The sequence below is a fragment of the Anas platyrhynchos genome, chromosome 8 (assembly GCF_047663525.1).
Source record: "Anas platyrhynchos isolate ZD024472 breed Pekin duck chromosome 8, IASCAAS_PekinDuck_T2T, whole genome shotgun sequence".
In the NCBI taxonomy this organism is placed as follows: domain Eukaryota; kingdom Metazoa; phylum Chordata; class Aves; order Anseriformes; family Anatidae; genus Anas; species Anas platyrhynchos.
In genome coordinates this window covers 24784552-24804541 of record NC_092594.1, presented here as the reverse complement: position 1 = coordinate 24804541, position 19990 = coordinate 24784552, and the positions used below count along the sequence as shown (strand labels likewise).

Genomic DNA, 19990 nt, shown 5'->3' with positions numbered 1-19990 from the left:
AAAAACGTGTTTATCTATAGGTAAAGCAATAAATTTAATTTGGACAGAATATATACATCAAATACTGTGAGCATGATAGAGAAGACTCACAACCAAAAAAGGATAACAAATCACTTTTGTTTTTAGTAAAGCTGTCAAACAGAAAAATGATCTAAAAATGGCTTATGTTAAAACTGATATACAAGGAGAACAGTAATTATTTTGCACTTTTTTGCAGCTCTGTAGTTTTACATAAGTTTATTCTAAGGAAATGAATTGTGCCAAGTAGAAGTTAGTCTCAATGCTAAATGCATCACTTGAAGTGAAATGAAAGCCTCCTCCCTTTTCCTTGCCAACAGTTGTAATACTCTGCTTTTTATTTATTTTTGTGTACATGTGTTTTTGTTTTTACTGTGGAATTATTTTTAAATGTAATAAGAAGAACTGCTGGTTCAGCACCACTTTTCTTCTTCCTGGAGGTGATTAGCAAACAGAGCTCCCATAGACAGTTCTCAAGGATCAGCCTTCTTTAACGTGACAAAACCTGGGGCAAGAACACAGTTCTTCACAGCTCTTCTCCAGACCAAGCTAGGCTCTCTTCCTGGTCAGCCAGCTGAGGTCACATTAGCAGCTTTTCTTCCCCAACACCTTAATTAGGTACAATTAATCTGTTCACAACGAAGCAGGTCCAGATAGTGGGTTTCGTTGCAATTTGGAGAATTATTATTCTCCATACAACTATGCTTTCTTTGCATACATTAGTGGTGAATTTCAATGCAGAATCATCAGTTAATGAGTATTAAGTTGTCATCACTCAGTCGCCTGCAAAATAAAAGTTTACAATTTTTCATTCAGCAAGGAATAGGAAGCAATAGAAAACTACAACGAATTTTTATCGTTCTGCCCTGTGCTCTCCCATTTCAGGATAGAGCTTTCAACACCTGCACTGGGACAATCAAGCAGAAACTGTTTTAGTAATAAGACCTACAGATTTGCATTCCAGCTACTAAGCTTCTGTCCTCACCACACTCTGCAGCATATTACAGTAAAATATATTTATTATGCTCAAGCAGACAAGAATCTCTTAGCTTGCATGGAAAGTCAGACGTGAAACCTGCAGCTGTACCTGGCTGGTTTTCTCATGAACTAGTAAACCCTCAAATGCCCACAGCAACTGCTGGGATACCTGCCATCATCATCTCACTTGCTCCTTTTTGGCAAAGGGGTTTCTTTCTGCCAGAGTACATCAAAAGTATAAGGTTGCATTTCACAAAAGCCTCAGTATATAACAAGGATTCATTACACCAGTTGGGACTAAAAAGGAATTCACAGTCAGCACTATTCCTTCTCCCATAGCCTTGGCTTCCCTACCATGTGCCCACAATCATTCTGTGCACAAGCACAAATTCTCCCGGACTGCCTAGTGACAGCGACAAGAAGCTGCCAATCTTCAGTCACTCACTCAGAGGTTTATTAGGTTTCCTCAGAAACAGAATTCTGTTCTTAGAGTTCCAAACCAGATCAACACCAGATGAGATCTTCATACCTCACCAAGACCAGCTTAAGAAGGACCACAGCTTGGATCTCCAAAGGTTTGAATTTAGTGGCAACCACACATTTAGAAGCATTTCTGGTATTGTGACAGATTAGCTTGGACTGGTTTGCCTCACAGATACAACATAGCTGTGGAATTAAGCACAGGTCCCTTGCTGAATCACATCCTCTTGCTGTCTACTACTTCCCACAGCCTAGTGGAAAAGCTATGTAGAAACAGAAGACTTAAACCCTAAGCTGCAGAGACGTAATATTCTCCTGACTTTTTGGCAGCTCCACATTATACTTTGCCATCCTTCTGTCAACTTCCACCAGTTTTTGCATGGTAGCTTTTACATGAGCAAAACACTTAAGGTGTGTTTAAACTTAGAAAAGTTCCCCTTCACCACAAGCAGACTGAAGATCTAACACCAAGTAAAACACGAGAGGGATAACAGAGCCCAAGTACTCCATGGGCAGAATTCTGGGTGCTCCAACATCTGTGAAGCTCCACTTCATAGTGAGAAGCTAGCTGGTGTACTTCTGAGAATAACATTCACCAGAAACACCGTACTAACCTTCTACAGCAACAAATGGATGGCATGGAAGCCTGTTCTTTTCTGTAAGAAACATTGCCACAGTCTTTCAGAAATTCATGTAGATCTGTTACTGGAAACCCACTTTGCTGGTATTTCTGAAAAATAAAGCATGTTATTACAACACATCAGAAATTACTGGGCATTAAGTTTTTTCAAGTCTCCTCTAGAGTACAAAAGTCAAAAAAATGATTTAATGATTTCTTCCATTCATTCAATATATCTATAAGAAAAAAAATACAATCCCATCCCAGACACACCATACATGCAGTGGGACCAGAGCAAACTAAAAGTGACATAAAATTCATATTGTCCAGATTCTTTTACATCTAGTTGACTGACTGTGAGAACAAGCAAGCAGTCTTGAATCATGCTTGCATCAATCCTCCCTTGTTCCAGTTAGCTACTGTGCTCACTGTGATTGCCCTAGGTTCATTTTCATTAGGAACAACAATTCTGGATTCCAAAGGCCCCGGCCAGGCAGAGGAAATGCTCTCCAGAACACCAGTTCAGCATACAATATTTTAATATTCTAATCAGTCATCATAATTAGTACCAGATATTATGGTGTTGAGCAATGAACACAAGTAAATACAAAACTGGTCAGAAGTACAACGGAAGACTAATGCTTTACCTTTATAGTGTCATAGGAGTCAGTGATGAGTGCAATAAAAAGGCTGAGGATCATGTATATAAACAGACTAATGAAGGAATAGAGATATAACCGACTGAACACCCACACCAACGTGCTTTTCTGCTGGATTTGAGCAAATGTTGCAAACATATCGTCACCGTTGACCAAAGAAAACAAACACTCAGCCACTGTGTTCAGATCTTCAAACTAGAAAATAATGAGTACAAATACTATTAGAATTTCAATCACTCATCCATATTAAAGGGAACGTGAAAATCATAACTACAAGACAAGTATTTCCTCCCCTTACAGTTTAACTCTGCAGAAAAAAAAAAAAAAGCCAACTGAAGCACTACCATCCTTCTTATTTCCTGCACATTCAAACTGAAACATACATATCAGTAGTAGCCATACTTATATTCCTACACATTTCTGAGCATTTTACATTGGCTCTTTTGCCTGTTGAGCATCACAGGCCTATTTGTGATCATAAATCTTCTTACATTTGTGTTGTTAATAAGTGACCACCATATAAAATTTAAGTTCTTAAATTTTAACCTATTCTAAACCTGCAGGAAAATAAAAAATAAGGAAAAAAACAGCTTAGTTATGATTTCCAACTAAGGTTTTTCAAAGTATCTGAGAATAAGGACTTCTCTCCTCTGTACCTGCCCAGCAGGGAAGGCTCTTCCCTTTCCCAGCGCAAGGGGCAGGCTGCCAGCCCAGCACTGGGCTCCGAGTGCTCTGCACAGCGACACACTGCCTTCCAGTGGGGCACAGGGGAAGTGTTCAGAAACAGCAACAGTGACAAAAACCCCTACAGAACTACAGTTGTTTCCCCTGATATCAATCTGTAATATTAGCATGAATTAATATGGAAATAGATAAGCACATTGTTGACTATATTTCCTTCTGCTCAGCTCATCAGTGCACTTGCTACAAGGACTTCAGGGAAGATTTTAGGGAACGGTATTCACTTTGTGATTCTTAAAAGAATTTAGCTTCTATTATGGCAGAGGATCTCACAGCATATAGCATCTCAGAGAAATTAACTACCCTCAATTTAAAACATATGTAGTAGACTGAGCACCTACATTTCAGAGAGAGTTACGAGTTTGATGAGTCCAAACCCTAGGGGTAACAAAAGCTAAAGCAAGCACTTCAGCATGCATCTTTGTTACTGTATATAGGGTGTGTAATCAGAAATCAAGCACAAGAAGCCATGTTTGTCATGAATTCTGAATGTCCATTCACGCATAACATCAGGAACCTGCTTGCTTCCCCCCTCCCCCCAAAAAAGTCAGATACAGCATCCATTATGAAAAGAAAGCAAAATTTAGAGTTGTTTTTGTGTGCATTTTGCAATATATAAAGCTTTACTTCTGTACACAGGTTTCTGAGAAGAGGAACACACCAGGCAAACATTTTGATATCAAGCTTAAACAAACAAGACATAATAAAAGAAGCCACAACTTACCCAGACAAAGCAAAGTAAACAGATAAGACAACCACTCATCCACCCATCTGAGTCAAGATTTAGTGGTTGAAGTTACATGGCACGGAAAAGATTTGGAAAACAAAGTCAGTGGATGCGATACCCAGAAATGCAAAGTGAACTTCATTCCAGTTGCACCGGGATTGCCAGAAGAGGGCAACAGAGAACAGAGCAAAGCACCTCTAGCCTCATCCAAACAATACAGACACTCAGATTACAGGTCAGTACAGTTCAGACAGCGAAAGCAAGAATAGTTATTTTGTTAGAAGAAGCAGGTGACAAGAAGTGTATGTGGAAGCAGAAACGCTCCCATGTTATTTTGTGTTGGAGCTTTTAAATAAACAAAAAAATAAATACCAGAAACAAGCCCTAAATTTATAATTGGGAGCTACATACAGACATTACACAGTTGACCAGAAAAGGAGTAACACTGCTGACATACCTTTTCATGGTAAGGTCCCAATACAATCCAGCCACAGAAAGTATACCCAAGATAAATCATCCCAGCACAACAACAAAACCTCAGCACTTTGGGCAATGAAGCTTGCATAGTTAAAATGAGCACCTACAAAAAGCATGGAGGAAAGGAAAAGAGGTCACAAATTAAAAAAAGACCTGAAAAGGAGTGACAGATGTAAACATATAATTGTTGAATATTTGATTCCAGCCTTACATTGTAGGTTTGAAAATATCCCAGGTATCTGATGACTCCAACCCACACAAATAAAGTTGATGTTCCAAGTAAAATGCTGCAGACATCGTAACTTGTAAGATTCTGAGGGAACCAAAGAGAGCAAGTGGTCAGGTTACCAAGCAAGAAGTATGTCAGCTTGAGAGCTGATCAAGTTTCAGGAGGTCAAACAAACAAAGCAGGACAGTCTGATATCCAAAGGATATTGCTACATCACAAAAATCAGACCACGCTGTGCTGCACTTATTTAGCAAGATGACCCAAGCGCACTAGTGCTGCAAATGGAAGCATATCTACACGGACATTCCTGAAGTTTTTCACATAGCCTGGAAGAACTAAGGCCCTTACTTTAGTTACTATATAGTTGTAAGATCAAATTGAATATATCTTCTTTTTTTTTTTTTTTTTTTTTTAAATGAGAAAGTTAACATATGCTGTTGTTAGGCCAACAAGCTTTCATTCACTATTTAGTATAATGTGAACCATCATTTTAATGACAAGTTAGCCTCAGGACCACAGCCTTGTCTGTGCTACAAGGCATTAACAGCTTTGAAGATGTTGCCAGTTGTTTGAAGTGGAACACAATTTTCACTACCAGGACATTTGTAACCAATTCTACTTGCATTCTGCTTGAGCAGATGGCTAGAACTGGTGACAGTAAGTGTGAGATACTCATTTAGTTCACAATTTCCCACCCTCATCTCCCCCCAGCCTCACCATACAACTGGACATTGGTAAGTGCTTCCTCTGAAAGCCACGCTGGGCACTTGCTCTTTGAGCGTTAGCACACGTGAAGCAGCAGCAGCACACCACCTATTCTGCTTTTCCCAGAATATAAAGTTTTGTGAACATACAAATTGTTGACACACAGCTCTATTGAAATTAAAAAAAAAAAAAAAAACAAACACACTACTAAGAGCTGCCAGCTGGACAAGACACATTGATTTCAGCAAGCCCAGACGAGGAGGTCAAGGACTAGCAGCCGACACTGATTGTGCCTGCAGTCTGGGCAGGCTGGGACAGCAACAGCTATTTAATAGCTATTTTTCCAGCCCCTGGAGCCAGAGGCCCCTGTTTTATCCAAGGGGATGACTCCTGACTTTCCTGTGCAACATGCACTATCACTGCTTACATGAATAACATAACCCAGGGATTTTAGTTAGGAACCATCTACCCACAGGTTCTAAACCAGGGATTAGGGGATTTAGCACTGTGGAAACTAGATGTTTAAACAGCTTGCAAGGTTTTATTGAATGACACTGGGGAAAGGGGACTGAAAGCAATTAGTAAGAATAGTCCAGCACAGCCTTCATTTTAATAGATTATGCATGCATGTCCTTTTTGATGGATGCAAGAATCCCACCACCACCTTTCTGAGCACTGCTCATATGGAAGAGCAAGCCCAAGAGTTTGATGTGATATACAAAATGATGAACACAGATTTTCTCAGGCACAATTTCTCAGGCAACTGCCTGGGTTCCAGTACAGAGGACAACGACATAAGAGAAATAAGAACTAGCAAGAAGCAAACAAGATAACTATTGTAGCTCACTTTCATTTGTCTCCAAGTTAAAACACATTACACCTGATTGTAATCAAGACACATATTTAACCTGAAAAAACTGAACTCTCACCTTGGCTTTTATTTCCATTTTTAGGATTGACCCAATGATTGTCATCACATCACTGATAATTACTAGGACATACCATCCATTTATGAACTCCAGGCGATCAGCATGACAGACATGACGTTTATATTTCTCCAAGAAGAAGTTCACAAATCTCTATTGACAAGCATTTAGATGTTTAGTTACAGGTCACCTTAGATGAAAAATATGTATGGATGCCCCAGTACTGTAGTAACACTCAAGATTCACATACCCACTTTTCCCATTGTATTTGCTGGAATAATAGCCTAAAAGTCATCGGCAATAGCAAGAGAAATAAATTGAAAGAAAAAAAATTTAGACCAGTGAAAACCAACTTTCCACAGAACAGCTGACTTCCTAACTGATCCCCACTAACCTAGCCATGGCTTGTTATCCCCTTGTCAACCGCCTTCACAGGAGGTAACTATCCACCCCCAACAGGAATGAGACAAGAATAATTGATAACTACAACTCAAACATGGCTGTAAGGCAAGAGCTCTCACTTCTGACAGAGCCAATGTGGCCTATCTGCTCTCACTTGTTCTTTTTGCTCATAAAAAAAATGACAGTGTCCATACTCCTGGCAGCAGTTTCATAACACCTTTGCTGAATTTTGTAAACCGCACAAGAGTGAGGACAACAAACTACAAAAAGGATATACCAAATAAGATACACAAGTATCTGTGCTTTCATATCATACATATCCTGCATTTATTTTCCAGCTCCTGTAAGCCATATGCTTACGGAGTCTGTGCCAATTAATTGTTACAGACTGTCACACCTCAGGGCCCAGCTTGTGTCTCTGTATCTGCCTTTGGCCCAGAAGAGCCAAGTCTGCTTACACAAGGCTCTACAAGCAGCTCAAGATGAAGTCAGTCTCAGAGTCTGCAAAGGAGGGTAAGCAAGAGCAATCTGACAGTGGGCTGACCAGTGATAACAGAGGGAGAAGGAGGAGCTGAAAAGATCTGTTCCAGTCTCAGAAAGACCAACAAACAGCTAGAATTAAAATATATGCTATGCTTTCTGTTCTCCAGCTACTGTTGGCTTCAAGGGATGTTCATTAAAGTATTAATTTACAATATGACCTGTATGGGACTTCTGTTCTGAAGTCAGTGAAAGAGAGTTCATACTTTTAAGGTGTAAGATGTGTTGGCTGTTAGCAGCTCAAAGACTCAGAAGTATTATTTTGTTTGTGGAGGTTTTGATGGTTTTGTTTGTTTTTATTTTGTATAAGAACCTGAACAACATTAAGTCCTGGACACACACCCAAAAATGTGCCCTCTTAGCACCCTCAAGAGATAAAATGAAATATTTCATGTTACAGTACAACACAACGAGAACTAAAACCCATTTCTGCCAGCAACTGTTCATCACACACACTTACACTGTATCTCTTGCTAGAAAGGATGTAAGAGAAAAGCAACATCCTTGCAAGTGATTTGCCAGCCAATATTTCAAAACATCCCATGTCACAAAAACAGCATAAAACATGATAGAGACAAAAACATTGAGATTATGAGTACTGTGCTTACTTTTTGTAGCCTCAAGGCAAGAACAATGGATCGTGTGCAGAGGATGAGAGATGCTAAGCAACTTAAGATGACAAATCCATCAAAAACTAGAATATACTGACTGTTTTTCTGGAGAACTGTAAAAAGCCAAGGAAAAGAAAGAGTTAGTCTTCACATCTCTTTGAGCACATATTGTTACAAAATGGTCAGACATATTGCATTTAAACTCTTATCCCATGAAGAAAGAAGATATGAAACTACTCATTTTTGAGTATGTCTTAAGTACAATTGACCAGAGAATTATATGGGTATCAAGAGTCCTAAGCATGCTTGAGTTTTTCAAAATTAAAACAAGAGGGGGAATATTAATACAGGTGTCCCCTTTTTCCCACTAAGTTCATCTCTCCATCTACATCTGTGCTCCAACAGTGATACAACTACACAGCATAAAAGAAGTGATGTTGATATGAGTCAACATCTGTATCAACTTTAAAACTAACCAACCAAACAACAAAAATCACACCTCATTTCTCATTCCCTGACCTGCAATCAGAAACTTGTCTGACTTTTGCATTGTACTCTTTTCACGCACAGATTTAGAAGCCATTCTGTAAACCTAAAACAGATGTTTTATCATCAGTTGTCCCTATCACAACACATAGTTTCACATGTATTTAACTATATGAAATATAGTAAAACACTCTTTACCATTGTAAACAGCACTTCAGCTTTATTGCAAAATTACATGTGGTCCCTCAGCTGGTTATTACATGTAAATAAACTACTCAAGAACAGCTAGCTGAAAGACAGCCACCAATAAATTATTGTAAATAGATGCAAGCCAGAACACACTGTAATATCTCTTTAATAACAGTACCACATGCTATTATCAGAGAAAAGTTGGCTTTGGCCAAAGACAGGCTATTTAACATAATCATTAATTGAGATCCTATGTAGGACACAAAACTATTATTACTCTGACACAGTCCTTTACAGTAAGTCGACATACAGAGGTAGTCACATACTGTTCAGTACAGTGACTATTCCTGTGAAGAAGTCTTTAGTACACAATCCTCAACCATTAGATAAAGCCTTAACAATAGGAAAAAAAAAAGTAAATACCATCCCTTGTTCACGCACATCATGAAATTTATCAGTGGGGGAAAAAAAATTAAGGAAAAAACAACTCTAAACTCTTCCAGAAATAACATGCTTCAGCTGCTCATAAAGAAACACTTTTGAAAGCTGTAAAAAGGATTGACTCAGGAATATCCCATTGTTAGTACATGAACTGGAATTGTTTGAGAAATCTTAGATCAATAGAACAATTAAAATCTCTAAGAGAAAAATCCACTCTCCTTCCAGATAGAGCCTACTGCTAACACACACCACTGTACAGAGATGCCCATGTTATCTCAATCTCTTCTGAGAAAGGGGATTATTTCCCAAACACCTAATTACAAAGAGGTAATGAGTTGCATCAGGCAAAGCCTTTTGTTGTCAGAGCAGGGAGTGGGTAGGATGAACAGGACAGGGAAAGTCTTGTTAGACAGACTCTTACAGAGCAGGTGAAATGACATGAGGAGACGTGTAACACTGCCATTGTGCTATAGAAGTGTGCGCTATACTCACCAGAACCAAGTATGTGCCAGTCCTTGCATTCTTGAATATCAGTATCACTATCAAAATAGATTTTGATTTTTCCACTGTGAGCTCTATTATTGAAAGTGATCTGGAAACACAAAAGTATATCAGAAGCAAGACCAGCAAAAATTTATTTCTAAAACAAGTTTTGGTAACTGCTTTGACATAACATGAGTCAGTATTTGCTATTTAGGTAAGTTTTAAGAAAGCTGTTACCATAAACAGTGGTACAGAAATAGTTTGAGAACACATATCTTATAGCATTAAAGGCAGTATTCCAAGGAGCCAAACTTCAAGTTTAACCTTTAGTAGACTAACGATTACTTACCTCCTTCTCAGGCTATGAAGTTAACAGCTGGAAACAACATTGGCCCATGGAAACAGTTTCAGGAACCTTTGGTAAGAAGGGGTAAGGGACAGGACTCAAGTGCTTTTCCTGTCCAGTCTAGATACAAGGATGATGCCTGTGGGCCCTTAAGCTCTTATTATATGTACAGTGTTGGAAGTGCCATACCCCATAGTCACTTACAGTATTTTGAAATGCATAGCAGTCAGGCAATTCACGGGCATGGATTGTTTGTAGGGCAATGCCTTTCAGCTTGAAGGAGATTTCAACCTGTATAAGCCTGAATGTTTTAAAAAGTATATAAATATACACAAATACATGCATATAAAAAGCATAGAAACTGTACAAATCCAAATCCATCATATCCATATGAAAGTGAAAAAAAATGCAAAACCAAATCCCACACTACTTTACCTATAAAACTCAAGATTGAAGAATGAAGAGTTCAACTTCAGTTCAGCCTTTTTACTGGCCAGCTCCTGTGGCTTTAAAACGATACATTCTGCAAAGAGAAGAGGAAAAGATGTAATGCTAAAAATTTCACATAGAAAGCAGCATAAAATTCAGATAATTGGGTTCAATCATAAGTCCTAATCAAGCAAATATTCATACAGAGCCCCAGCTAGGGGATTATGTAAGCAGCTGAGGAGAAGCTGCAGCCAGCTCTCTGCTCTGAGAGGTGGTAAGGACACCCACCTACTGAAGTTCCAGCCTTATCAGCATTCAGAAATCTGCATTTGAACTTTCTGCATGGAACGGAGATGAAAAAACAAACAGGAAAAAAAAAAAACACACACAAAACCACAACCCACTAATGACAACAGCTGAATAGTTTCCTATAGTCTACACAGTTGTCATTTTTAGGTAGGTAAGCAAGAGGGAAAGAGGCAAAGAACACATGAACACCATAGAAAAAAAGCCCTTAGTTTTAAACTTTACTGAATCAGCATTAGAATTTAAATACTCCACAGTTTAAGATACTTTTTAGTGCAACAGTACCATACCTGTTTCAGTAGAAATGTCTATGTTCAGTGTGTCATTGGAAGGAAGCATTGCACCTTTCTTGTATTGTTGTTTACAAATTTTTAAACCTGATCCATCATGTTCATAACCAAGCGTCCCCAAGGAGATGTTCTTTAATTGTTTGTACTAGTTTAAAAGCAAAACAGAACTAGAAGTTAACAGACGCTCCTCTTTCTGCTAGAGACAGTAACTTGCTGTCTCAGAATTACTTGCGTCAATACAACTTTTGCATTAAAAAAAAAAAAAAAAAAGAAAACCTCTCAACTTGCAGACTATGTGAAAGTAAAGATTTTGGGGCATCTCATGGAAAGCTAAGCAGGGTAAGCAGGGTGCTGGCCACTAATGAGCAGTGTTTGACATCCTGGTTACACAATGACTAGGTGCCCCATACCTACTGGGCTGCCAGCAAATGATTACCCATGTGCTGTTCAGCAAGCCAGCAGACAAGTTTTAATGAGATGCATGGCAGGGACGTCAATGCAGTCCTGCTACTAACCACACACACTCTGGGGACATCTTATGTATTTAACTCATGAAGGTGTTCATTTTCAAACCACTTGAAACTTTAAGATCTTTGGTTTAAAATTCAGCACAATCTTAAAAAAATCCTGGGCTGTATAAATTGAACTCTATCTTGAACTGAGATGTTGGTTGAAACGGTTAAAAGCACAATACTAGGAAAGCTTAGGACTTGCATGAGCTGTTTTGGGTTTAGTGTTAGGCCTGGAAACATTAGTAAGTGATTCGCAAAGTTCCACTATTTTTCTACAGCAATCACTCCCCTAAAGTAGTCATCTCACAGCAGGCAGAAGGTAAGTGTACCCAGATTATTACTGCCTCCATGAAGAGGTTTAGGTTGGAAGTACATACAGTCTAAGTCACAGGTTTTATGTTTGTCTGTAAAGCCTACCCCAAAATCAAAGCTGCTCCCTGTGACTTCAGAACAGTGAAGCCACATATCTACTGTACAGCTAGCAACCAAGGAGCACACACACAGCTTGGGCAGCATCCAAAAGTAATTTAACCTGTCTGCTTTACACAAGCACAGAGGCAACTCAGAGTGTGCCTGTAAAGAAGGCACTTTAGTTTCCACTTACATTAAATACACTGCAAGTCACCTGGAAAGCGTCACTGTGCTAGCCTCTTCATATGTGCTTAAAAACAAGGGCTAGAAATGCAAGCTGATAATGAATGTCAAGTCAAGCATTCTCCACACATGGATCCACTGAAAAAACTCAGTTTCAAGGCTGATCCTATCCTGACCTGCCGCCCACACAGCCCCAGGGCTGGAAGCCAGGTATATGCTCTGACCGTGGAGTCACACCTTACAGATGTGCACTGGTGATGCTGGCACCTGGGGCACAGCTCCTGTTATGCCTCTCGGCTGCCCAGCAGCAGAGCAGCTCAGTGACAAGCCTGTGTGCCAGCCCAGCTCAGCACCAGCACCCAGATTACACAAATTTATCCTTATTAAACAATACGTCTACATTTATACAACACAGACATTTTATGAAGAGACCTTTTCCCGATGCCTGTATCACACATTGGCTCATTCTTGAGGATATAAGCTACTATTTCTCTACTGTCTTCTATCTGGACTTCACCTCAGCATTAGTGCCTACAAAAGAAGGAAAGAGAGAAAGCAAGCAAGGAAGAAAAAAGGACGTTTTGGAGCAGAAATAGTAGCAATATTGAGAACTCAGAAGGAAGACAGAGAAAACTACCTCAGCACTCATTTTAACAGCCAGACTCTTGACCTTGCCCTGCACAGTAGAAGTGTGTTTGGTCTGCTGAGGGCTCTGCTGTAGTGTAGAGGAGATGTCTGAGAAGCAGCAAGCCCTAGAACAAACACACATTTAAAGAGGAGGCATGGCCTCACACCACAGAATCCCCAGATGCTGCCGGGCACAGCTGGCAGTGGGCAGCACTGCTCTGACTGTGTCAGAGCTAACATCCAGGAAGGGAGGTGGTTTAAAGCCACTTGCTGTTCATCCCACCTGAACTGTTCCTGGGCCTATTGCCATTCTTGAACACAGACAACACGTCCCACTTTACACACCCACATCCTCTTTCATCTGACTTCTGAATGTATTAAATTAAACATAAAAATACGTACTGAATTTTCATTCTAGATTTATTCACCCTCCTCCCTCAGTTATAAAGGAGAGGTTCCATAAAATGCCATCCTTAGCCAGGGCCAGTGCCCCTACATTCCTGGGAGTACCGTATTCCCCATTTTGAGGCCTCTGGCACTCACTACAAAGCTGCAATTCAGTATAGCTGTAAGCACAAAATTTTTTGAATACCACACATAGGTATACTCAGGCCCATGGCTCTTCAAAGCAAGACCTAAACAAAGGTTCCAGTTCATGCAAGATGACTGATTTTTCAGGTTTTCTGGATTTCAGTACTATCCACTAACCGAATAAAATTTGTCTTAGATTTATCTCCAGGAGACAAAAATGCAGACATCTACACACAAGCTTCGGAACATCCCACCTAAGTGGATTCACTAAAACAAAGTTGAAATTCAAATAGAGACAGAAAAATAGAGGCTTAGCAGAAGTCTACTAGCTCTATATTCAGCTTCAACACTCTTCATTATGAAGAAATGCACTTACCTGATTAATAACATAAAAAATGCTATCGTAAGCATCCTGCTGTGTATATATGCTGCAGCTGTAGTCATCTTCATCCACACCAGAATAGCCTTTCAGGAAGAGGTGTTTAAAAGCGACAGTGTTTTCCTCTTTGAATGAAACCACCAATTGGTTACTCAGACCAAAGAAGATAAGCTGACAAGAGAAACAGAGTTGTGAGTACTGTTCAAGCAGCAACATTTTGGGAACAGCTCTGAAGTACAATAAATACAAAATAGAAAGGTGCCTGTTACTGTGATCCTGCTACAATAGGAGCAGAGTATCTGCCTCTTTACAATGCTAATGAACACCACAAGAGTACTAAAGTCAAGGTTACCACATGCATGGCAAAAGAAACAGCAAATCAAAGTTTGCTACTGATTCCAAAACTTACAGTGCAACAACTACACTGAGAGCTAGGTCACTGCTGCCTTTCACACACCCAAAACCAGCAGCTCTAACTGAAGTTTGCCAAAAATTTTGCAGAGGGTGCAAGGGGCAGAAGAGCTCACCTAACAGCACAGACTACTACCCCAGAAACGTCCTGCTTTGCTATGGGACAAATTCCAGCAGGTCCTTGGCATGGCACAGAGCTACAGCAAAGCTATGTGGGACCCCAGGGCAACAAAAAGCATCACCTGGGGCTGCAGGTGCTGCTTAAGGAGGCTATAACAAGCAGAAGCAGAAGACAGCAGAGTTATTTCCCAGGATTTGTGCTAACCACCTGTATGGATGCCCCTAGATGCTGAAATCAAGCAGCAGGAGTTTCTTCATGAACATTGTAGCTGGAGCATATCCCAGGCCCCAAATGGCTAACCCTTCATCCCAGGCTTCCATTGTTTACTGATAGTAAATGTGAAACTGTCTCATTACTGCATCAAGTTTCCAAGCCCTGCAAGAAACTGGTAGAAGCAGGGAACTAGACGGAGGGAGAAACTGCAGGGGAACCACAGACTTAGAAGTCCCCCAAAGCAAGCAGGCAGGCTCCCCAACATTCAGGTGTCTTCACTGAAAACAATGGAAGCTGAAAAGCACACCTACTTTTTCCCCTTCACTGGGGCACTTTGTTTGTCCTAGGCAGTAATTGCTTCGATCTGGGCTAGGCTAAAAGGGTGCATGCAGCAGTACTATTTAGAGAAAGACGTTTTGGTTGCACAGCAGAACTGCAGCCAGAACAAAGAAAAAGGAGGTGCCAGTTGTGCCTGTTACGCACAACCTTTCAATTAAAGATATTCATGCTTCTAGCCAAGTTTTAAATCAATTACATCTTCAGTTGGCTACAAAACTGTTAACTGTGCTACAAATGAATCTGCGGCACTCTAGTTAGGAACTCCAGAAGAATAAAAACAAAAACAAACAACGACAACAAATCCACAGGGGTCTTCCAACTGCAATACAGAGAAATCAAAGAGCGGGATTTCCTCAGGGAACTGTCTAGGGGATTTCTGCACAGAGTTGGAATAAAACTTACTCCCCACGCTGGGACAGATGCCTCTTCTGCTTTTCAGTAAGGCATAGATGTCCAGCTGCTATGCCACACCTAAAGGAGCTGCAACAGGAGCCTTGGTGATAGGCTGACATGAGGCAAAAGCAGCTACAAGAAGGCTTAACAACTTCCAGAACATCATTTGGGATCCGTGAAACATACAGACACCTACGAGAATCTGTCTACCTGATATTATCTCCTATTCAAGACTGTCCTGATCCTTCACAGTTTGTTTTCCTTCCCTTGCTGACTACCTGGCAGGTGTCAGAGCAAGGCCGAAGGTCAACCTGAAAGAAGTCTCAGGAATTGATCCAGGAAATCTTTGTGGCCTCAGAAAGCAAAGCAGCAGAGCACCCTTCTGCTCACAGAGGGCTGTGGAGGGACTTGCCAGTCAGCATTTGCCAGTGGATAGTAAGGTAACCAACCACACCATGACAGCAGTGTGTTTAACAGCCTCCTATTCTCTGCCCCTACCTGTCCAGCTCTCCACAGCCAGTTTGAAATGCATCACTCAGTGACAGAAGCGAGGGGCACGCCTGATTCCCACAGCCTGATCATCCCCAGACAGACTGCCTAGTGTTTTCACACTGAACACATATTTGAAGTTACTGACTGGATTTTGAGGACCACTTTTGACATGACCTATTGAAGCAGTGATATTTGAATGCATCAGGAAGCAGAACATGCAGCAGCGCTGTGACACAAGCACTTCTTAAGATGGTGTTGGATTTAGAGGAAGGGATGAGTAATTTGCTATCTTAGAAACAGCAAATTATTAGGTCAAACACTGCTGCAAAACCTCTAGGAGGCTTTTGTAATTTAGTTTGTTATTCTTCCCCTTCAACATACAGCTTTCATAGTATCTTTTTTTTCTTTATGGACTGAAGCAGGAAGTCAAAGCCAAAGAAGAATACTCAGAGATTGCAGAGAGCAAGACCACATACCTCCTTCTCCTGCATATCATTGCTTTTCTAGGAGTAAAAACAGAAGAAAGGTTACCTGTGTAGTCACCATAAGGATCTTCAAAATCTGCAAAGCCAGTTTCCATGGTATCTGACGTCTTGCTCTGTATTTTTCACATGGGTTCATGAAGTAAAATTTCAAATCCTCTTTTAGAGCCGTCTCTTTTAGGTCTAAATCTGACTGAGCCATCATATTTCTGCCATACAAATAATGTTAATTAGAACCCAACAGAACACTTCAGCAAATGATTGCCTCATATTGCAGTTTCACCTCAAATCTTAAAAGGTCTGCAGTTCCTTTTTAAACTGTAAGATTTAAGAAATATTAATATACAATCACATAATTAAAATCACTCAACCATAACATAATTAAACAGCTATTTCTCAGGAAACATTTGTTAAATAGGACCTGTAAGAGCAATAAGGAGTCTAGTTTTATCTCTCTCTCAAAACTGAAGCTCTGAAACAAGAAGAGGCCACTGTTCACGCTTCACTGAACAACCCACATTCCACCACCAGAAAAAGGTGTTTTTAAGACTAAACTACCCAAGCAGGCTTCAGAGCACACTGCCATCATGAGCACACCTCTTTAAGGGCTAAAGTCATACATATTTAAATATTTGAGGAAAACAGAAATAAAATACGTTAAAAAAAATAGAAGAACAAGCAGAGAGGACTGCTGTTGTAGACGTCTTAAACCACTGGAAGTTTCTTCCTCTCAGCTGAACATGGTATTGAAAGCTTTCCGCTTCTCTCAGTCTTTCTAACCTCGTTCTCCGGTGCTGCAGTTGTCAGAGTTTCCCTGCCTCAGACAAAGGTCAGAACCAAGCATGTAACTTTTTTCCCCCTCCAGTTGTTAAGGCAGAGCAAGCACATCTGAAAGGGCTACATCAGCTGATTATCTGTCCCGTTAACCATCCACAGAACTGCTCCCACCTTCTGAATTTTATAAAGGAAATTTTCTATCAAGGTCAAACCCAAAACCACCAATTCCAAGTTCTCAGATACAGTCTTAGTTCTTCTGTCCCCACCTGTCTGAGGAGTACAGGTATTCCTGCCCGAACTGTAGACCATGAGGTGCATTTGGCTTGCTAGAGCAGGCAAACATGAGAAGCGAGAGCTAAACGCAAAGGCAGCGCGGTGCCATTCCTCCATAAGAGGAAGTGAAAATCTATTTCAGCATCAGAATCTCAAAGGTTATCTTTATTACACATTAAATCAATCATTCACAAAGTGGGGGGGGGGGGTTGGTTTTGAGATAAGGAAAACACAGGAATGGCTTTAAAAGGAAAACTTGTAAAATACATTTCTACTTGGATTTTTAAGAAAAAACAAGTGCCATTAAAATTAGCCCAGTATGAAATACAAACTTGAAAGAAAAAAAAAAAAAAAGGAAGAAAAACATATAATAATTATAACTGTGAGTAGTCTCTAAGGAAGGAGATATGTGTGCATTTCAACCCAGCACTGACACCCCAGGAAAGAGCTTCTCCTGTCCCAGCTGCCCACGAACAGGCAGAAGCACCTGTGTGGTACACAATGAACAAGACCTGCCCCAGACTGAATCGAACAGGAGCAGGGAAAGAAAGAGGAAACCGAGCAGGTTTAAGCTGGATCTGATTGATATGTAAAGCATAGAAGTATGACAAGAAGAACCCCAAGATATAAGCAAAATCCTCCCTTAAATTACAAGTAAATCACATCTGAAAGGGCAGATGTTAAACCAAACAGCAAGCTTTCTGAGAAAGACTATTTCCTCAGATATCCGAGTACATACCATGGAAATCACGGTGGTTTTTTTTGGTTTTGTTTTGTTTTTCCCCCCGAAGCTGCCTCTCAAGCCTGTACAGCTACTTTAGCAGCTCAGAGCTGACTAATAGCAGTACTTTCACTTCTACCCAGCCCTCGCTTATCTGCGCTGCGAGGGATCATCTTCAGTGATGCCTTCGGCTTCCTTTGCTAACCAGCTGCAGAAACTCTCAGAAGGAAACTCGGCCACGGAAAGCAGCGCACGTTTTGACTTACAGAAGAGGTGAGACTCAAGCCTGCATCACTGCTGGACTTCTGCTTCCAGCAGCCAACAGGCAGGAGTGCTCTGGTGTGATATTTCAGAAATAATGCCCTCAGCAACAGGTAACACACAGCAACTGCTTGCTAACCCGTTAATTTCTAGAATAGATGCAAAGTACCATTCAAACAAGCGGCGTTAAACTGCAGAACTGCAACTTCCAACTAAAATATTAGGAAATAAACGTGAAAAGCGGTGGTTAGAGCACCCTGAGAGACCAGCGGGGGACCGCACGTTGTGAGCATCGCGCGGCTCCGAGCCCCCAGCTCGGGGCACGGTCCCGGCCCCGGGGGCACCGACACAAGCGGGCTGTGCCCAGGGGAGCCGGCACCGCGGCGTTACCTGCCCCGCGGCGGGGACCGACCTTCCCCAGCCCAGCTCGGGGGGAACACCGGGGGCTGCCCTCGGGGGCTGCCGCCGCAGCCCCAGCCCCAGCCCCAGCCCCAGCCCTGCCGCCTCCCCTCCCCTCCCCGCCCCGCTCACCCGCTGGCGGCGGCCCGGCCGCCGGGCAGGTACTTGAGGGAGATCTCCATGGGCGGCCCGCGGCGGGGAGGGAACCGGCGCCGCCTCCCGAGCGGCCGGGGCTGCGCAGCGCCGTCCCGCCGGGCCGCGGCCCCGCTGGCTTTAAGGGGCGCGGGCGGAGGAGGGCGGGCACGTGCCCGAGGCCCGGCGGGACGGGACGGCTCCGGACGGGGCCCCGGGCCCAGCGGTGCCAGCCCGGCCCCTGTACCACCCAGCAGAGGCCGGCCCGGCGGCACCTGAGTGCTGGAGAAGCGGCGTTGTGTGCCCCTCCAAACGGGGAGGGCTGGCGGGGGCTTCAGCAGCGCAGCCGCGAGCCCCTCACCCGCCTGCACGGCTTCTGCACTGGTTTTTAATTGGGAAGGTGTGAGCCTAACGGGGAGTGATTTCCCCCTTTGCGTGCGCACCTGCCCCTTCCCTCAGGGATGTATGGCATGGGCAGCAGTGCCCAGAAGCCCCTATTCCCCTCAGTCTAACTTCATTTTGTGAATACCCAGGAGCTCTGCTAAAAACAAGAAGTTTTTACTGCCCAGCCATATGCAAAACCACGGTACTGGGACGAGCTTCAGGGTCAGCAGTGCTGTTACCACGTTTGGCACCCTGCTGCTTGTTTTCATGAGGGAATACCGACTGCAAAAACCTCCACAAAGCAACTCTTACCCCTCCACACCTTCGTGGACAGTGCTTAGAGCCCCGTTTTCTTTCAGAGGGCGTTTCTGAGCACAATGATTTCGTCTGGTGCTTAATTTGCTTATTTGCTCTCCCCACCTACACTTCACAGTGCTATCTGTGCCTGCCTGGTGGCTGTATCGGCATGAAGATAGCAATGTCTCCAGGATGCAGCTTTACATGTGGCACTAGTGTTGCTGATGTTGAGGTCACTGATACTGAGGTCAAGACTTTTTTTTTTTAACTGAGATCGTTGTCTCTACAAGGCTATAGTCAGCACATCATACGTTGACAAGAAATAAGAGTAAAAAGCCTCATCACATGCAACGGCAGCAGCTGTGGGGCTCCTGGCAGAGCTGCCCTTTGTCTTGGTTGCAGCCAGCAGACCAGAAAGCAAGGAACTGCCTGGCTGCTTCTCAGGTGAGCCAAGTGCTCTGGCACAGGAGGGTCCTGAACACCAGCAACTGAGCAGGTCATAAATCTGAACAGCAAACACTTGGATTGGCAGCACCACTACCACAGAGAAAAATAAACATTTGAGCATCT

The 19990-nt window shown here is 42.1% G+C and overlaps 1 protein-coding gene across 4 annotated transcripts; it reads right to left on the bottom strand.

The window, feature by feature from the left end:
* Positions 1–103: 103 nt before the first annotated feature.
* MCOLN2 (mucolipin TRP cation channel 2) lies at positions 104–18897 on the bottom strand. 4 transcript variants are annotated; one of them, XM_027463016.3, is made up of 14 exons: positions 18740–18897; positions 16226–16385; positions 13723–13896; positions 11083–11227; positions 10493–10580; positions 10262–10358; positions 9721–9820; positions 8110–8225; positions 6563–6712; positions 4911–5012; positions 4680–4802; positions 2743–2949; positions 2091–2206; positions 104–801 (listed from the first exon to the last, which is right to left on the bottom strand). In XM_027463016.3, the coding sequence occupies exons 1-14, from the start codon at positions 18787–18789 to the stop codon at positions 765–767; spliced, it is 1665 nt and encodes a 554-aa protein (XP_027318817.2). In that variant the 5' UTR covers positions 18790–18897; the 3' UTR covers positions 104–764. The 4 variants fall into 4 exon arrangements, with proteins under 4 accessions (XP_027318817.2, XP_027318818.2, XP_005022354.2 ...); XM_027463017.3 differs by lacking the exon at positions 18740–18897 and adding an exon at positions 18378–18673; XM_005022297.6 differs by lacking the exon at positions 18740–18897 and adding an exon at positions 17966–18356.
* Positions 18898–19990: the final 1093 nt, after the last annotated feature.

Coding starts and splice junctions, on each gene's coding strand:
- MCOLN2 (XM_005022298.6), bottom strand. CDS start 17,296: ATGTTTGCCTGCTCTAGCAAGCCAAATGCACCTCATGGTCTACAGTTC. Junction 13,897..16,225: donor TCCTTATGGTGACTACACAG/GTAACCTTTCTT, acceptor TTCTCTTGTCAG/CTTATCTTCTTTGGTCTGAG. Junction 11,228..13,722: donor TTTTTTATGTTATTAATCAG/GTAAGTGCATTT, acceptor CTTTTAAACTAG/TACAAACAATTAAAGAACAT.